General features: G+C 23.4%; 6 protein-coding genes across 6 annotated transcripts; 4 read left to right on the top strand and 2 right to left on the bottom strand.

Annotated features, from left to right (window-relative positions):
* Positions 1 to 519: 519 nt before the first annotated feature.
* PCHAS_0516700 (leucine-rich repeat protein) lies at positions 520 to 1,888 on the top strand (the record flags this gene model as incomplete). Its single annotated transcript, XM_016800186.1, has 4 exons — positions 520 to 639; positions 814 to 944; positions 1,058 to 1,157; positions 1,310 to 1,888. 4 exons carry the CDS (start codon positions 520 to 522, stop codon positions 1,886 to 1,888), a joined length of 930 nt encoding a protein of 309 aa, XP_016655220.1.
* Positions 1,889 to 2,843: 955 nt separating this feature from the next.
* Positions 2,844 to 4,172, top strand: PCHAS_0516600 (conserved Plasmodium protein, unknown function; the record flags this gene model as incomplete). The annotated part of the gene is made up of 1 exon (XM_737388.2): positions 2,844 to 4,172. One exon carries the CDS (start codon positions 2,844 to 2,846, stop codon positions 4,170 to 4,172), a length of 1,329 nt encoding a protein of 442 aa, XP_742481.2.
* Positions 4,173 to 4,654: 482 nt separating this feature from the next.
* PCHAS_0516500 (conserved protein, unknown function) lies at positions 4,655 to 5,698 on the bottom strand (the record flags this gene model as incomplete). Its single annotated transcript, XM_737387.2, has 1 exon — positions 4,655 to 5,698. One exon carries the CDS (start codon positions 5,696 to 5,698, stop codon positions 4,655 to 4,657), a length of 1,044 nt encoding a protein of 347 aa, XP_742480.2.
* Positions 5,699 to 7,669: 1,971 nt separating this feature from the next.
* On the top strand, positions 7,670 to 8,739 carry PCHAS_0516400 (DER1-like protein, putative; the record flags this gene model as incomplete). Its single annotated transcript, XM_016800185.1, has 3 exons — positions 7,670 to 8,027; positions 8,136 to 8,363; positions 8,540 to 8,739. The coding sequence occupies 3 exons, from the start codon at positions 7,670 to 7,672 to the stop codon at positions 8,737 to 8,739; spliced, it is 786 nt and encodes a 261-aa protein (XP_016655219.1).
* A 1,168-nt stretch (positions 8,740 to 9,907) lies between these two features.
* Positions 9,908 to 11,901, top strand: PCHAS_0516300 (phosphatidylinositol N-acetylglucosaminyltransferase subunit A, putative; the record flags this gene model as incomplete). The annotated part of the gene is made up of 7 exons (XM_016800184.1): positions 9,908 to 10,067; positions 10,181 to 10,377; positions 10,457 to 11,206; positions 11,292 to 11,333; positions 11,446 to 11,533; positions 11,650 to 11,719; positions 11,850 to 11,901. The coding sequence occupies 7 exons, from the start codon at positions 9,908 to 9,910 to the stop codon at positions 11,899 to 11,901; spliced, it is 1,359 nt and encodes a 452-aa protein (XP_016655218.1).
* A 157-nt stretch (positions 11,902 to 12,058) lies between these two features.
* PCHAS_0516200 (conserved protein, unknown function) lies at positions 12,059 to 14,323 on the bottom strand (the record flags this gene model as incomplete). Its single annotated transcript, XM_738305.2, has 1 exon — positions 12,059 to 14,323. The coding sequence occupies one exon, from the start codon at positions 14,321 to 14,323 to the stop codon at positions 12,059 to 12,061; it is 2,265 nt and encodes a 754-aa protein (XP_743398.2).
* Positions 14,324 to 15,054: the final 731 nt, after the last annotated feature.

Below are 15,054 nucleotides of genomic sequence, written 5' to 3'. Positions count from 1 at the left end.
TTTAATTATACATTTTATTAAAATTATTCCTATTTTATTAAATTAAAATGATACTAAAAAATGTTATATAAAGTTGATAAAATTTTGAAAATATTTCTTAACGAATTTATATAATTGAAATTATAAGGTGATGAAAAAAAAAAATATGAACGCCTATTTCACAAATGTAAAGGGGGGAGGAACTAAATTAATATATATTAATATATATATTATATAACATATATATATTTATGGGATATATTCTTAATATATCTATTCCCATTTCAATGTTAAAAAAAAATAAATTTTAATATCATTTAAATTGATGATTTACGGAAAAATACGTGAAAAAAATAATAACACCAAGATATCCTATATTTCTTATTTCATATCCAAATGTAAAAAGCTACTATAAATTTTGATGCTTATTAATATTAAAAATATATAATACATATATTAGTTTATTTATATTTTTTATATATATGCTTGGGCATGATAGTTAAAATATAGGGGATAATTAAAACATTCGGAATACAAAACATGGCTACATATAATGTACTTGGGGAAATAGCTACGTTTGATGAAAATGAAACGATTATTTCTCATCAGTATTCGAGAATTAGGAAAATAGAAAATATTGAAAAATGCAAAAAGTTAATGGTAAGTCTCTACATTCATAATATTTTTATTTTCCTCTACAAACCGTTTAGTGTCTTTATACCATTTATTGGCGATATATTTTTGCTATATATTTTATATTTTCACATATTTAACAAAACAATAACACATCTATGTACATTTTTTATCACCTTCAATGGGATTTACAAACTGAAGACACTTCAATTAATTTCGAACTGCATTGAAAAAATCGAAAACTTGGAAAATAATGTAGAATTGGAACACCTCGAATTATATGAGAATTCTATTAAAAGAATTGAAAACATATCGATGCTAATAAATTTAAAGTAATACATTTTTATTTCTCTTAATAATAATACAGTATTATTGCTGATCCCACTATTTTTAATTATTTTGCATATCCCATATTATGCCCACATATTTTTTGCACCTTTTGTAGAGTCCTAGATCTTTCATTTAACAAAATTAAAGTTATTGAAAATTTAGAGGCACTAGTAAATTTAGAAGAATTATATTTGTCTAGCAATAAAATATCAAAGGTAAAAAAGTGCATATACCTCGAAAAACTATTATATCTTATGAATTGACTATATAGAGCGTTTATATTTATACAAAATGGATGGCTGAATAAAAGTAAATTCAAATTAAGCTTAACGTCCTTTCTACATATTCACATTTTATTTTCCAACAGATTGAAAACCTGGAGAACTGCAAAAATCTGAGGCTACTGGAATTAGGATATAATAAAATACGTAAAATTGAAAATATAGAGAATTTGACAAATTTAGAAGAGTTATGGTTGGGTAAGAATAAAATAGAACAACTCGAATTACCAGAATTACCGAAATTAAAAAAATTAAGTTTACAACATAACAGACTAACGAGTTGGAATGAAAAATCTATTAATAATGTTTTATCATTAAATGAGTTGTATTTAAGTTATAACAAATTAAATGATATAAATGATCAAATCAAAGAACTAAAATATCTTAAAGTTTTAGATTTAGCATATAATGAAATAGAAAATATATTAATATGTTCTGAATTAAAACATTTAGAAGAATTATGGTTAAATAATAATAATATTAAAAGTTTAGATATGGTTATCAAATTAAAAAATAATGAAAATTTAAAAACATTATATCTAGAAAAAAATGAAATACAAGATAATTTAAAAGACACATATAGAGAACAAATTATATCAATCCTACCACAAATACAGCAATTGGATGCTCTTTTGGTATCCCCAACAAATATGTTAAAGAAATAGTCAACCATGTATAATATTATATATGTTGAAAAAAAAATTGAGAAAATTACTTTATAGTTTTTCTAAAAATGAAGAAATTGCATACTGGGAGGAATGCTTTTTTGTGAGTGCGTACATGTTAAACAAAACTTAAAGTCTGTTCACACATATATATATGTATTATACATATAAAAATATGTATATTACATATATAGTGAGCATATTTCTGCTCTCCTAAGTTTATATGTACACACATGCTATTATTATGTTATTTTTAAATATACATTATTATTACATATTTTTTGTAAACCAACAAAAATTTGCTATACAAATTATTTAATACTTCATTTTGCTTTTTTTTTTTTACTTTTTTTAACTTGTTATATAACATATAAATTCGAGGAAAGAAAATTTTCCGCACTTTTCGTAATTCCAACAAGCCTTGGAATTACCATCAATGTATACCAAGCTTAAAAACTTATACATTAAAAAAAGAAAAAATATACCAAATTTTATTTTTAAAAAATACATTTTTTATATCATTTTTCGGCTTTAGCATGTTATTTATTTTGGCATGACATATTTTTTTCTCATAATTTAATATTTGTTATTTTTTATGTCTATACATTTTTGAGGGGTGATTAAAATTTTTTACAATTTTGTTCACCTTAAATATTCCCGTGACAAAAAATATTTCATAAATGAATGCAAGCATGAAGAAAATTTACATATAACGCATGTATTATTTATATTACATATTTATGGATATAATTATTTTTTTTATTTATTTAATTTTTATGGAAACAAATAAAGCCTAATTTCATTTATTAAAATGTAAAATAATAAAAAACTGAAATAATATGGCATAATATGGCTTATTAGCCTATTAGTAAAATTTATGTATACATAATGTAAATGCATATAGTATTTAGGGCCATATGATGAAATATAAAAAACGATTTATTGGCTGAATAAAATGAAAATAACAAAAAAGGAAACATATAATAAAAACAAATCAGCAGATATCAATGAAAAATTAATCAGTGAATATTATGATATAATCCCACACATGGAAAATGAAATTGAAAATTTGTTAAAAAAATTTAATGTTAAAAAATATGATCATAAAATAACAACTTTATTAATCGATATAATACAAAATGAAACCCTTAAAATTTTATTAAGTTCTAAAAAAATTCAAAAAAGAACAAAAGCAAATACAAAAACAAATAGCGATCAACCCGATTTTGATCAAAAAAACGAAGACAATCAGGCTACTAACACTTCTCAAGAGGTTGAGAAAAAAGAAACAATTGACGATTCACCTAGTCATCCAAATGATGAACCAAATTATATTTCCAAAGCAGATTCTTTTGATCAAAAAAATGACGGATCTCAAATTTCTCCAAATATTGATAATCTTATGCAATCTGAAAATGTAGAAAGCATTTCAAAAAATACACAATCGGCAAGTGAAGAAAATGTAGGAAATGCAGAAAACAACAAAAATGATCAAAGTAAAGAAAATGAAATCGAGAAAAATTCTGAAGAGGCACAACCCAAAGAAGAGGAAAAAACTGGCGGTTTATTTAAAACAATTTCTAGCTTTTTTTCAAAAAAAGATAACGAAGAAGAAAAAAAAATTGAGGATAGTGAAAAAACAGAAGACCCTTCTAAAGATACTAAATTAAACACTGATAATAATAGTATACAAAATGAAAAAGAAAACCTAGTAAATGATACTACACAATTAGATGATCCGAAAGGCGAGGAGAAATCTAGCTTGCTAACCAATAATGATAAATCGGGTGAGGCCCAAGAAATGGAAACATCAAAAGATATCTCAAAGAATAATAATGGCAATAAAATAGGAAATGCTGAGAATATCAATGAAAAAAATAATGCATCTGAAGAAAATTTAGATAAAATCAATTATGATGGAACAGAACTGGTCAATAAAAATGATGAAAATAAAAAAAATGGAAAGAATGAAAATAACAATGCTAACGTACAAGAAGAAGCAGAAGATGATATTCTCATAATTGATGAAGAAAGTGTAAACCAAGCAATAAGAGAATATGCATTAAAATATATTTATAGAAAAAAAAATGTCGATTTTGTATATGATGATCCAACATATGAACAAAAAGATATAAATAATGTATTTGTTGATAGAAACATAAAATATCCAATGGGATTCCCTCCACATCTTCCTGATGATTGCTCTATTAATACAATACTTCCCTCTTGGAATATTCAATATGATTTTACAAAAAAAAATAAAAACAATCAATATAGACTATAACCCGATACTAAAGTAATTATATGAACATATTTAAAAAAATGAAATAATCAAATTGACCATTCTTATTAAGTGTAATGATTTAAAGGGACTTAATTATAGGGGTGTAAACAAAGCTATTAAAAAATGTTAATTATTTAATTAACAATTCTTAAAATTTAAAGAAAACAAATATCGGAGTTTATAATTCCAAATTTATGAAAAAATAAATCAACAAAAAAATAAATTTGAAAATAGGATAAAATAACTTTCCTAAATCAAATTTGGCGATAAAAAAATAATCGAAAATGTTCAAACAAAATAGTATGACAAACATTTTTTTTGTGTATCCTGTTTTTTATAACTTTATAAATTTTTTAACGATTAATTCCTTCTGTGTTATCATAAAAGTTGTAGATGATTCTGAAGGAGTTCCCTTAATTTATTTTTCGCATTTTTTATCAAATGTTTTATTTTGATCAATTATTATAACTTTTAGCTTTAACTTATAAACCAACTGTTTGAGCCATTTGCATAATTCCAAGTATCAATTCTAAGCCTATTATAATTATAATAATTCTTTCAAGTCGTGAAGAATGCTTTTGATTAACGTAATCTAAAAATGAATTTAAATAATCAAAGGTCCATGTTAGTCTATGATTTAATAAATCAACTCTTTGTTTAATATCAAATATATTTAATAAATTTAAAAATAATTTTTTTTGATATTCATATTCCCATAAAGGTTCAGGAACATCTAATATGTCTTGCTCAATATTTAATTCGTATCTTAGATTATGTAAAGTAGTTTTTGAATAAAATAATTGCTTAGACAATAAGTCTAAATTGCTTGATCTTATTTTTTGTTTTATATTTTCTATATTATTATTTTCTAATAACAATTTATTTTCAATTTTTTTTTCCAAATTGTTTAATCTTACTGCACTTAATAATCCAAAAGAAAAAGATATTTTATCGGTGCATCGATAATTATTTTGTGTTAAATAAATAATAGAATTGCTTACATAACTTTTATTATTAACATTTTGAACTTCAAGTTCTTCAAAATCGTATGTGTCTACTAATGTATGTCCATCGCTTATATTTAAATGAATTTTACTAAAATTTAAAAAAAAAATAATATTTTTTCTATTCATATTCCAGAATACTATACAACCATTTTTAAATATAACAACTGAACTATTTTGCTGATTAAAATATTCGCAACTTTCTACATATAAATATGGCTCTTTATATATAACTTGTGCTCCTACATTTTCATATAAATTTTTTAAATTTTGTAAATTAAAATTTTTACCTAAATAATATGCTATTACATTATTTTCTGAAACATCACATTTATCATTTATAAATGGCTTTATATTACATAATAATTTTTCTCGTTTTTTTGTTATCTTCTTTTTTGTATATATATTATTAATACTCTTTTCTTTATTCAAATGATGGTAATGCATTATATTATTCGATAAAAATGGTATGCTTCGGAAAAACATACTTCCTCCTGTTATTCTATTCTTAAATCGTATCATATTTCTATCTTGTTAATATTTTTTATTGTATAAATATTTTATCACTGAAATGAAATGGCACATTGAATTATTTTTTCGAGATGTTCATAACATTCGTTATAATTCCCTTCAAGGGCTCATCACCTCAAAAGGACAAAATAATATGCACATTTATTAAATTTTAATTTAGAAAACACAAAAAAATGTATTAATATAATATTCTGAGTACACACAACTAAGTGTGTGTTTTATGTAAACACGAAATGGCTAGCTACTTAACATTCTACAACAGTATTTCATAATCTGTTGGCTATGAATTAAAATTTAAGGAATATTATGATTATTTTTTCATTTTATATTTCAAATTAATATACAAACATTTATCATATATATTTACATGCAAATAAAATGTAATCAAATAAAACAAATTATAACAAACTTTTTGAATTCAAACATATAAGCAATATTTTTTATTCAACTGTTGCAATTATAGATTGAAAAAAAAGGTAAATACAACAGTAGAAAGAATATAGAATAAACCAATAAGTTTAAAGAAATATATTCGATAATATTATATCTATATATAATATCTATTTTAATTATCATTATTCATGTGTCGGTGGCCCATTTTGATAACTACCACCACCTGCTATTATATATGCATAGTTCGATAATTGTATTTTTGTTTTTGCGTTTGAAGGGATATACTATATAAACACATTTCCCCTTGTCGAACTTTCAATAGAATTTTTAAGTGAGCGTATACAATATAATCGTCTTAAAATTGCATGAAAAAATTACGTGAAAAAATGGTATCTCCAATAAATTTGCTTTATTTAGAGATATATATAATTTTTAATTGTAGAAAAGGGTTATGAGACTTTTCCGCTCTCATCATATTTTATATTGAATTTACAAAAAACAAAATAGAAAAAATATATAATACTATATAAGCCTATAGCTTTAATTATAATTTTCACAAATTACCCATCCATATTAAAAAGTTCAAATATATTTATATATAACCTTATAATTAATTTTATATTCTCATAAAAATAGGAATAAAAAATTGGCATTTATTCAAATGAACTTATAAAAAACTATTGGGCTTGTAACGGAAAAATAAAAATATAACATATATGTAGCATAACAAAATAATTGTTGGAATTTGCATTTATTATTTGCCACTGTAGGTGCGCTGTATTAAGTTAAAAATATCAAATAATAAGAAAAAAATAAATAAAAACAAATGAGAAATATATAAATGCTCCGTTCTTAAAATATTTCAATTATTTTCATATTAGTAGAAAAATCAACAAAAAGTAAAAATATTATATGTATATCTGAAAAATGCACGGCTTAACATTATGAATTAATATATTTTTTTTTCTATATAATATTCCAATAGAAATGTTAATAAGTTTTATATACAAAAATGTGCAGGAAATTTTCTTTACCTATTGTAATTGAAAATTATTCTATAAAATTTTTTTTTTATAAAAAAATTATATTTTTTGTTTTTATATTTTTTTTTTAAACACCTTTTTAATTATATTTAGCAAAATATGTATATAATATGAATGATTAATGGATTTTTTTTTAAAAAAAATTTTGTTTGTATATGGAATAGTTTATATAAATGATTATTTTAAGTACTATGATATAACATAATATATTATAGAATAAAAAATAAGTAAAAAAAAACTTGGCTCATGTCCAAGTGAATAAATGTGCTGGAATTTAATGAGAAATAAATACGAAATGTACAAGAATATAATAATTTGGGATCAATTAATTAAAAGTAAAAATATATAGGAGTATATAAATTTCAAAAAATCAAGAAACATCTATAAGTGGCATCCATTTGAAAAGTTTGAATATAACGGACATTTATAGAGATAGAAGATAAAAACAAATTATTATTATTTTTTGTTTTAATCCATTTTCTACCCCTTATTTACAAAATAAATTTACATGAATTTTTAGAAAAGAATGGATTTATCGGGCCCAGAAGTTTGGTACAACAATTTGCCAAATGTGACCAAATATATGATATTAATAATTTTTTTTGTTACTTTATTAATAACATGTAATTTATTAAATATAGTACACATATTATTAGATTGGAATTTAATATATAATAAATATCAAATATGGAGAATTTTTTTTAACTTTTTTTATGTGGGAAATTTCTCACTTTCTTGGGTATTTTTTATGTCGTTGTTTGCTCAATTCTCATCATCATTGGAAAAAAATGAAATGTTTTCCACACCCGGCTCCTATTTATATTTTATAACTATTCATTGTGTCTTTCTATCAGTAATAAGTATTCTGTTTTACTGGCCAAGGGGTAAGTTTTCAAATCAAGAGAAATTACACATATCTATAGTTAACCATGATAATATGCTAGTATATATATATACACATATGATTAACATAATTTCCCATCATTTTGCAGGTTATCCATTTTTAGGAAACTCTCTCCTGTTTGCAATAATCTATTATTGGTCTCGAAGAGAAGCATGGAGTCATGTCTCGATTTATTTCTTTACAGTTAAAGGGTATCAATTACCATTTGCCTTAATATTTTTACACCTAATAATGGGCCAATCATTATGGGGAGATATTATGGGACTTTTATCAGGGCATTTTTATTACTTTTTAAGGGAGATCCTTCCAAGAGAAGGTTATATTAAAAAATTAAAAAAACAGTTTAATTGTGATGCATCGATTTTGTTAAATTTTTACAAGCCATATGCATCAGTGCATACCTTTTATTTATTATTTTTTGAGCTTATTCGTTTTCATACCATTTTACTGTCTTTACAATTCTAACGTTTTTATCTTTTTTTATGGGCACAGGTGGACCTAATCTCGTGGAAAAGACTCCCAAGATATTCGAAAAAATAATGATAAAGCTAGGAAATTTCACAATAAATAACGGAGTAAGAAATAGTTACACCAGATATGGTTATGGGCATACAAATAACCAACCACCAACAACCAATATGGGTTCACGAAGAGTTTTCATTGGAAGGGGCATGCGATTAGGTGGCAATTGAATTTCTTTTTAACACCACCAAAATATTGATGTTATATTTATTGCCAATATTTAACTACCGATGTATCAGTTTGTAATTTTAACTAGGCATATGCACATATATCGATATACAAAGATATGTTTTCTCTATCCTATTTTAAAATATTCAAAAAAAAAAATATATGGGCTAACACGTTTTATTATAAATCTATCATATATCCACATATACCCATATAAATATTTGAACAACCTAATATTAATACCTATTATTTTTTTCTATTTTATTTCATTATTAATTTTATTGATATATAAATACTACTGAATATAAGCCTATGTTTTATTATAATTACACTGTTTCAATTTCTCTTGTATTTACACTAAGCATTTTTTTTATAGTTTTTCTCTTAATTGTTTGTTTAATTTAATTTTTAAAGTACATAATTTACTTTTCATCTTAAAGAATTTTTTTTGGGAATGATAATTATTAATTATTTTTTATTTAAAATTTTTTTTTTATGTGGTACCATTTTTTGAAGACCGCATATGCACATTTGTGTACTTTTGGATCTTGTAAAATATATATACGCACGATATACCAATTAAGATATAATTTTTTAAGCTTATAAATTTATAAGGAAAGAAAAAGAAAAATTTTCCTATTTCAAAATAGCTTTTAGTTTTGTTCTTTTTCTTTTAAATGTAATACTCTTTTTACTAAAAACAAAACCATAGAAATGGGCACTCATATTATAAAAGTAAATAATCATAAATAAGTATCCATACAATTATTATTATTTTTTTTTTCCAATCTAACATATATTCTCTTTTTCATTTTCCAATATTAACAATAAAACAAAAAAGTGTAAAAAAAAATTAAAAAAAAATTTAAAAAAAATTAGGAATAAAAATATTTTAATATATTAGATATATACCTTATCGTAAAAACTATAATTTGTTTGTTCTTTGTTTTATTTTAGCAATTATAATCTTATGATAAAAAATATTGTAACCCCATTTGGTGCATATTTTGGCACTCTTCCTACACATTTATTGTCTTATTAATGGAACGTATTACCATGTATAAATACATGAATTAGGGTAGTTTGTTTATATTAAAAAACGGGTATGAATCATATAACGAATAAATGAAGACGTGATATAATAAAAAGCAGACTTTAAAAAGTCGAAGTATGGAATTCGAAAACAATGATGAAACAAAAGGGAGGGTAAAACAAATTTATAAAAAGGAAAGAAAATGCTGCATTTGCATGGTTTGTGACTTTTTTTACCCTAACATGGGAGGAATAGAAATTCATATATTTGAGCTATCTAAAGAATTGATAAAAAGAGGTTAATCAAATAAAATATTTCCAAAACTTAAACAAACGAAAAAATTACACACTTATTATATATTCATATTTCATACATGCTTATGAAAACATTTAATTTTTTTTTCTTTAAAGGATTTAAAGTTATTGTAGTTACACATTGTTATGGCAATAGACATGGAGTCAGATGGATGGGAAATGGAATCAAAGTGTATTATCTACCTTTACAAGTAATGACAGATGCTGTTACTTTTCCAAATTTCATAGGAGTATTACCTTTGTGCAGAAATATCATATTTAGAGAAAAGGTGGACATTGTTCATGGTCATCAGGTATATTAATACACTATTTTATATGCTTATTCTGTTTTCATATTTATAATATGCACATATGTATTCCTATACTTTTCAGGCCGGGTCACCACTAACTCAACAATTTATATTACATGCTAAGACATTAGGCGTAAAAACTGTATACACAGATCATTCTCTCTACTCCTTTTCAGAAAGTGGATGCTTACATTTAAATAAATTATTAAGGCATTGTGTACATGATGTAGATCACTCTATATGTGTTTCACATGCTAATAGAGAAAATTTTATTTTACGTACTCAAGTAAATCCTTATAAAACTTCAGTAATAAGTAATGCAATTGATAGTACAAAATTTGTTCCTTGTATAAATAAACGACCAGCATCCCCTAAAATAAATATAATAATAATAAGTAGGTTGACATATAGAAAAGGTGTCACTTTAATTGCCAAAGTCATTCCTTTAGTACATCAAAAATATCCTTTTATAAATTTTATAATTGGGGGCGATGGGCCCAAAAGAATAATACTTGAAGAAATGAGAGAAAAATACCGATTACATAATTCAGTTATTTTATTAGGAAAAATAAAACAAGAAGAAGTTCAAAGTATTTTACAAACTGGTCATATATTTTTAAATGCTTCTTTAACTGAAGCCTTTTGTATAGCTATAATCGAAGCAGCAAGTTCTGGTTTACTTGTTGTATCAACTAATGTAGGAGGTACTTCTGAGGTTTTACCCCCCGATATGATAATTTTAGCAAAACCGGATCCTATCGAGTTATCTAAAGCAGTTGACCAAGCATTGCTTAAGCTTAAGGATGTGGATGTAAATTTATTTCATGATAGAGTAAGTTATCGAACCATCATGTAAAACTCTCTCATTATGCATATTTTTCTCTTAAACGTTTTCTCATTTTGCCCCCCACTTTCAGCTTTCCAAAATGTACTCCTGGAAAAAAGTCGCCGAAAAAACTGTACGCTCAAAGACATAAAATTTATAACATCATAATTGATAAATTTGCCATTTAAATGGGACATAGTTTTACATCTGAACATATAAAAACAAAATTTATTTTCCAATTTCAGGAAAAAGTTTATATGAATGTTATGTCTTACTCAAATGAGACTCTATTAAATAGGATCCAAACGATGTACGATAATAATACCCTTTTTAGTACGGCATTAAAAATAGGCAAATAATACATATTTGAAAAAAGACAGAGGCACATATATTTTTTTGCCCTTCCATAATTTCAATCATTTTTTTTTATTTTTCATTCCTCTGTTAAGGTAAAATTTGCATTTTTTTGATCATGGTGAGTCATATTTATTGCAAAATATTGGAGTGGATAGTCCCAAGGTAAGATACAAAAAATTAAGTTTGCCTACTCATTTTGCCTTTCTAATATCCTCATAAAAATGATGGACATAATATAATGTTATATCGTATGAGTTTTTATATTTTTTAACTGTTTTATTAAAATTTTTAGAAAAAGCATAGAAGAGGCTATTAGTTTCCCACATCTGATCGAAGACGAATAATTATACACTCTTAACATAAAATAACCAAAAAAATAAAAAGAAAAACATAAAAATACGAAAAAAAAAAAATTTAATAGCATAAGTATGCTACACACATAGCATGACTTTTTTGCTTATTATATATGCACATAGATGTAATGCATATTTCATACTTTCATTATGTTTGTGTTTCCAATAAATTATATTCATGTTTTATAGTATTATAATTTAAAACATAATTGATATTATATTGTGCTTTAAATTTTAAAGGAAATTGATTATATCTAAAATTTATGTAATTTAATAATAAGACTTCATAAAACTTATTAGTAAGCTCAAGATATTTGTTTGTGTAATTGTAATGAATTATATTAACATCTATTAGTCCTAAAAGGACTGGATTATTTAATTTTAAAATATTTTTGCAAAATACTTTCTTTTTTTTTATAAAATATCTTATTACTTCGAAAATTGTAAAATGAAATTCAACATAACTTAGTCCTCTTTTTTCAGAATTGTCTTTGTTACATTTCCTTGTACTGCTAGTATTATTTTTCTCATCTATTTGATAAGAATTATTTTCTTTCATTTTTTCAATATGTGGTAAAGAAAAAAAGTTAATAATTTTTTGTTCAAAATCTAAAATAAAGGTATGCAAAATATTTTGGTGAATATTTTTTAAAAAATTATATTGTTTTTCTATTTTTTTATAAGCAATAATTTCTTCAATTGTATTGTCTTGACCTACATCTGGTTCTTCATCCATATCATAAATAATATTATCTTTTTTTTCTTTTTCAATTTCTTCCCATATTTTTTTTTCATTAAATTCACTATTTAAATCATCTAATCCTTTACACACTAATTTTATTAATCCTATATTACCCCCAATTATTTCATAAATACATTTACATATTTCTTCTTTATTTACAAAATTGGGAACCAAAATAAATTTAATAATATCATAGGACATGTTTTCTATCTCTATTATATTATTTTTAATTAATTCATAATTTTCTGACTCGTTCATACAAATCCTTTTCTGTATTTCCTTCAATTCATCATTATAATGTTTGGTATCATTACTAGAGTTAGCTATTTTATCAGGAGATATGGTATTATTCATTTCTGAATAATTTATCTCTTTCATATTTGGTGAGTCTGAAACATTTTTACTATCACAATTCAGGGGTGATTGGTAAAATAAATTATTAACATAATTGTTGTATAAAAAAATAGTCTTCATCATTTCCAAGTTTTTTATAGAATGAGCAAGAACCGGTATGTTATATTTTCTTAAATTCTCGTCCATAAAATTATAAAAGAATTGAAAATTTTGAGAAGGTTGGGGGCCAATAAATAACAAATGAAAATTATAAAAAATAAAATAAAAATTATAATCATATTTATTTTTTAATAACTTAATTAATGGTAAAAAATATTTATAAATATACAATCCGCTACTTGAATAATGTGTAATAATATTTTCAGAATTTTTTGAATAATATAATTGTTCTTCATATTGTGCAATAAGCTTAAAAAAATATAAAAAGGAACTAAGCTCGTTGAAAAACGAACAGAATACATTTGGGTTTAATCTTTTTAGTAATATATTTAAAAAGGATTTAAAATTGTTGTAACTAAATTTATTTGTTTCTATCAACTTTATATAATTCTCTATTGTAGTTTTATCAGTACCACTCAAAAAGTCATACATATCTATCCCAATATTTTTATTTTTATTATTTAAAATGTCTTTAAAAAAGTCTTTAATTTTTGTTAAGCTTATTATATCATTATAATTTGTATTCATAATTTCATTATATATATCTTCTAGTTTTATATTTTTACTTTCTATATCATTATTCATTTCTTTTAATAATTCATGTTTTAAAAAATTTTCCAAGTTGTAAATTACCATAGAAAATGGTATTACATTATTTTCACATTTCAATTTAAAATCATATTCAAAAAATATATTTTGTTTCTTGACCTTGTTCATTCCGTCTACATTTACTTTTCTCAAATATGCTTCAGTTCGAGGTCCTACATTCCCTTCATTATATTTATTCCTTTTTATAGTAGTTGATTTTTTTTCTTCATCTTGAGTTTCACTATTTAAAAATATCTCCTTCGATTTTTCGATAAAGAATTTTTTCCCAACACCTTTCGGTCCTAGGATAAAATAGAAACTGTTTTTTTTTATCTCATTTGTATTATTGCTTTCAAAAATATTTGTTATTCTATTTACATAATCCTTTTTAATTATTTTTTTCCATTTGTTTTCAAACGTTTCCTTATTAAATTTGGTGGGTTCACTACTAACTTTACCTCCACCCTTTGTGCTATGTTGGCAATAGCTCAATAAAAACAAATCATTAAATTTCTTTTTCTTTATATTACAATTCCTCTCTATAATTTGTCTTCTTCCAAATGATATCATTTTATATTATTTTGTTTTTATATCCCTTTCTTATTTCTCTTTAAGTCATTATATAGTCCCTTCGCACATTGTACTAGCATTAACCATTTATATATACTATATATTTTACGTACTTTCTCTATCCTATTTCTTAATACTTTTTATTTTTATCTTTTCTTTTTCACATATTTATTCATCACCCCTTTTTCATAATTATTCATTAAAATAAAATTCGAAGAAACCTAAATAACTATATAGTAATTATAACATCACATTAAATTTGTAAAATAATCAAACGAAATTTATAGAATTTATTTTTAAATATAAAAGTTTATTCATTTAAAATATTTTGAAATAAATCACAAATGGAATAATGTAACAAATATAAAAAAATATACATGCATATAACTTCGATTTTTCATATTCCTTCAAAATTCGAATTAAAATAAATGCAAGCATTATATATGTTACTCTACTTTATTATTCTCGACTTTATTATTCGCGACTTTATTAAATTTATTTCTTATGATAAAAAATGGAAAAAAGCAACGGGGCAAAATAGGAGGATTCAGAAATTGTAAAATATATTTAAGAGGGAGAATACAATAGTGCATATCCTATACTATGCAACTTTTTTCCGTTGTTTTTTATACACACAGAAAAAAAAATATATATATTCTCAAAAGCTCAAATATTATTATTTTTGTTTTATTTCTCACGTTTCGCGATGTCAGGTTTATTAAATTTTGTTT

The sequence above is a fragment of the Plasmodium chabaudi genome (genome assembly GCF_900002335.3).
Source record: "Plasmodium chabaudi chabaudi strain AS genome assembly, chromosome: 5".
NCBI lineage: Eukaryota > Apicomplexa > Aconoidasida > Haemosporida > Plasmodiidae > Plasmodium > Plasmodium chabaudi.
This window is presented reverse-complemented; position numbering and strand designations above follow the sequence as displayed.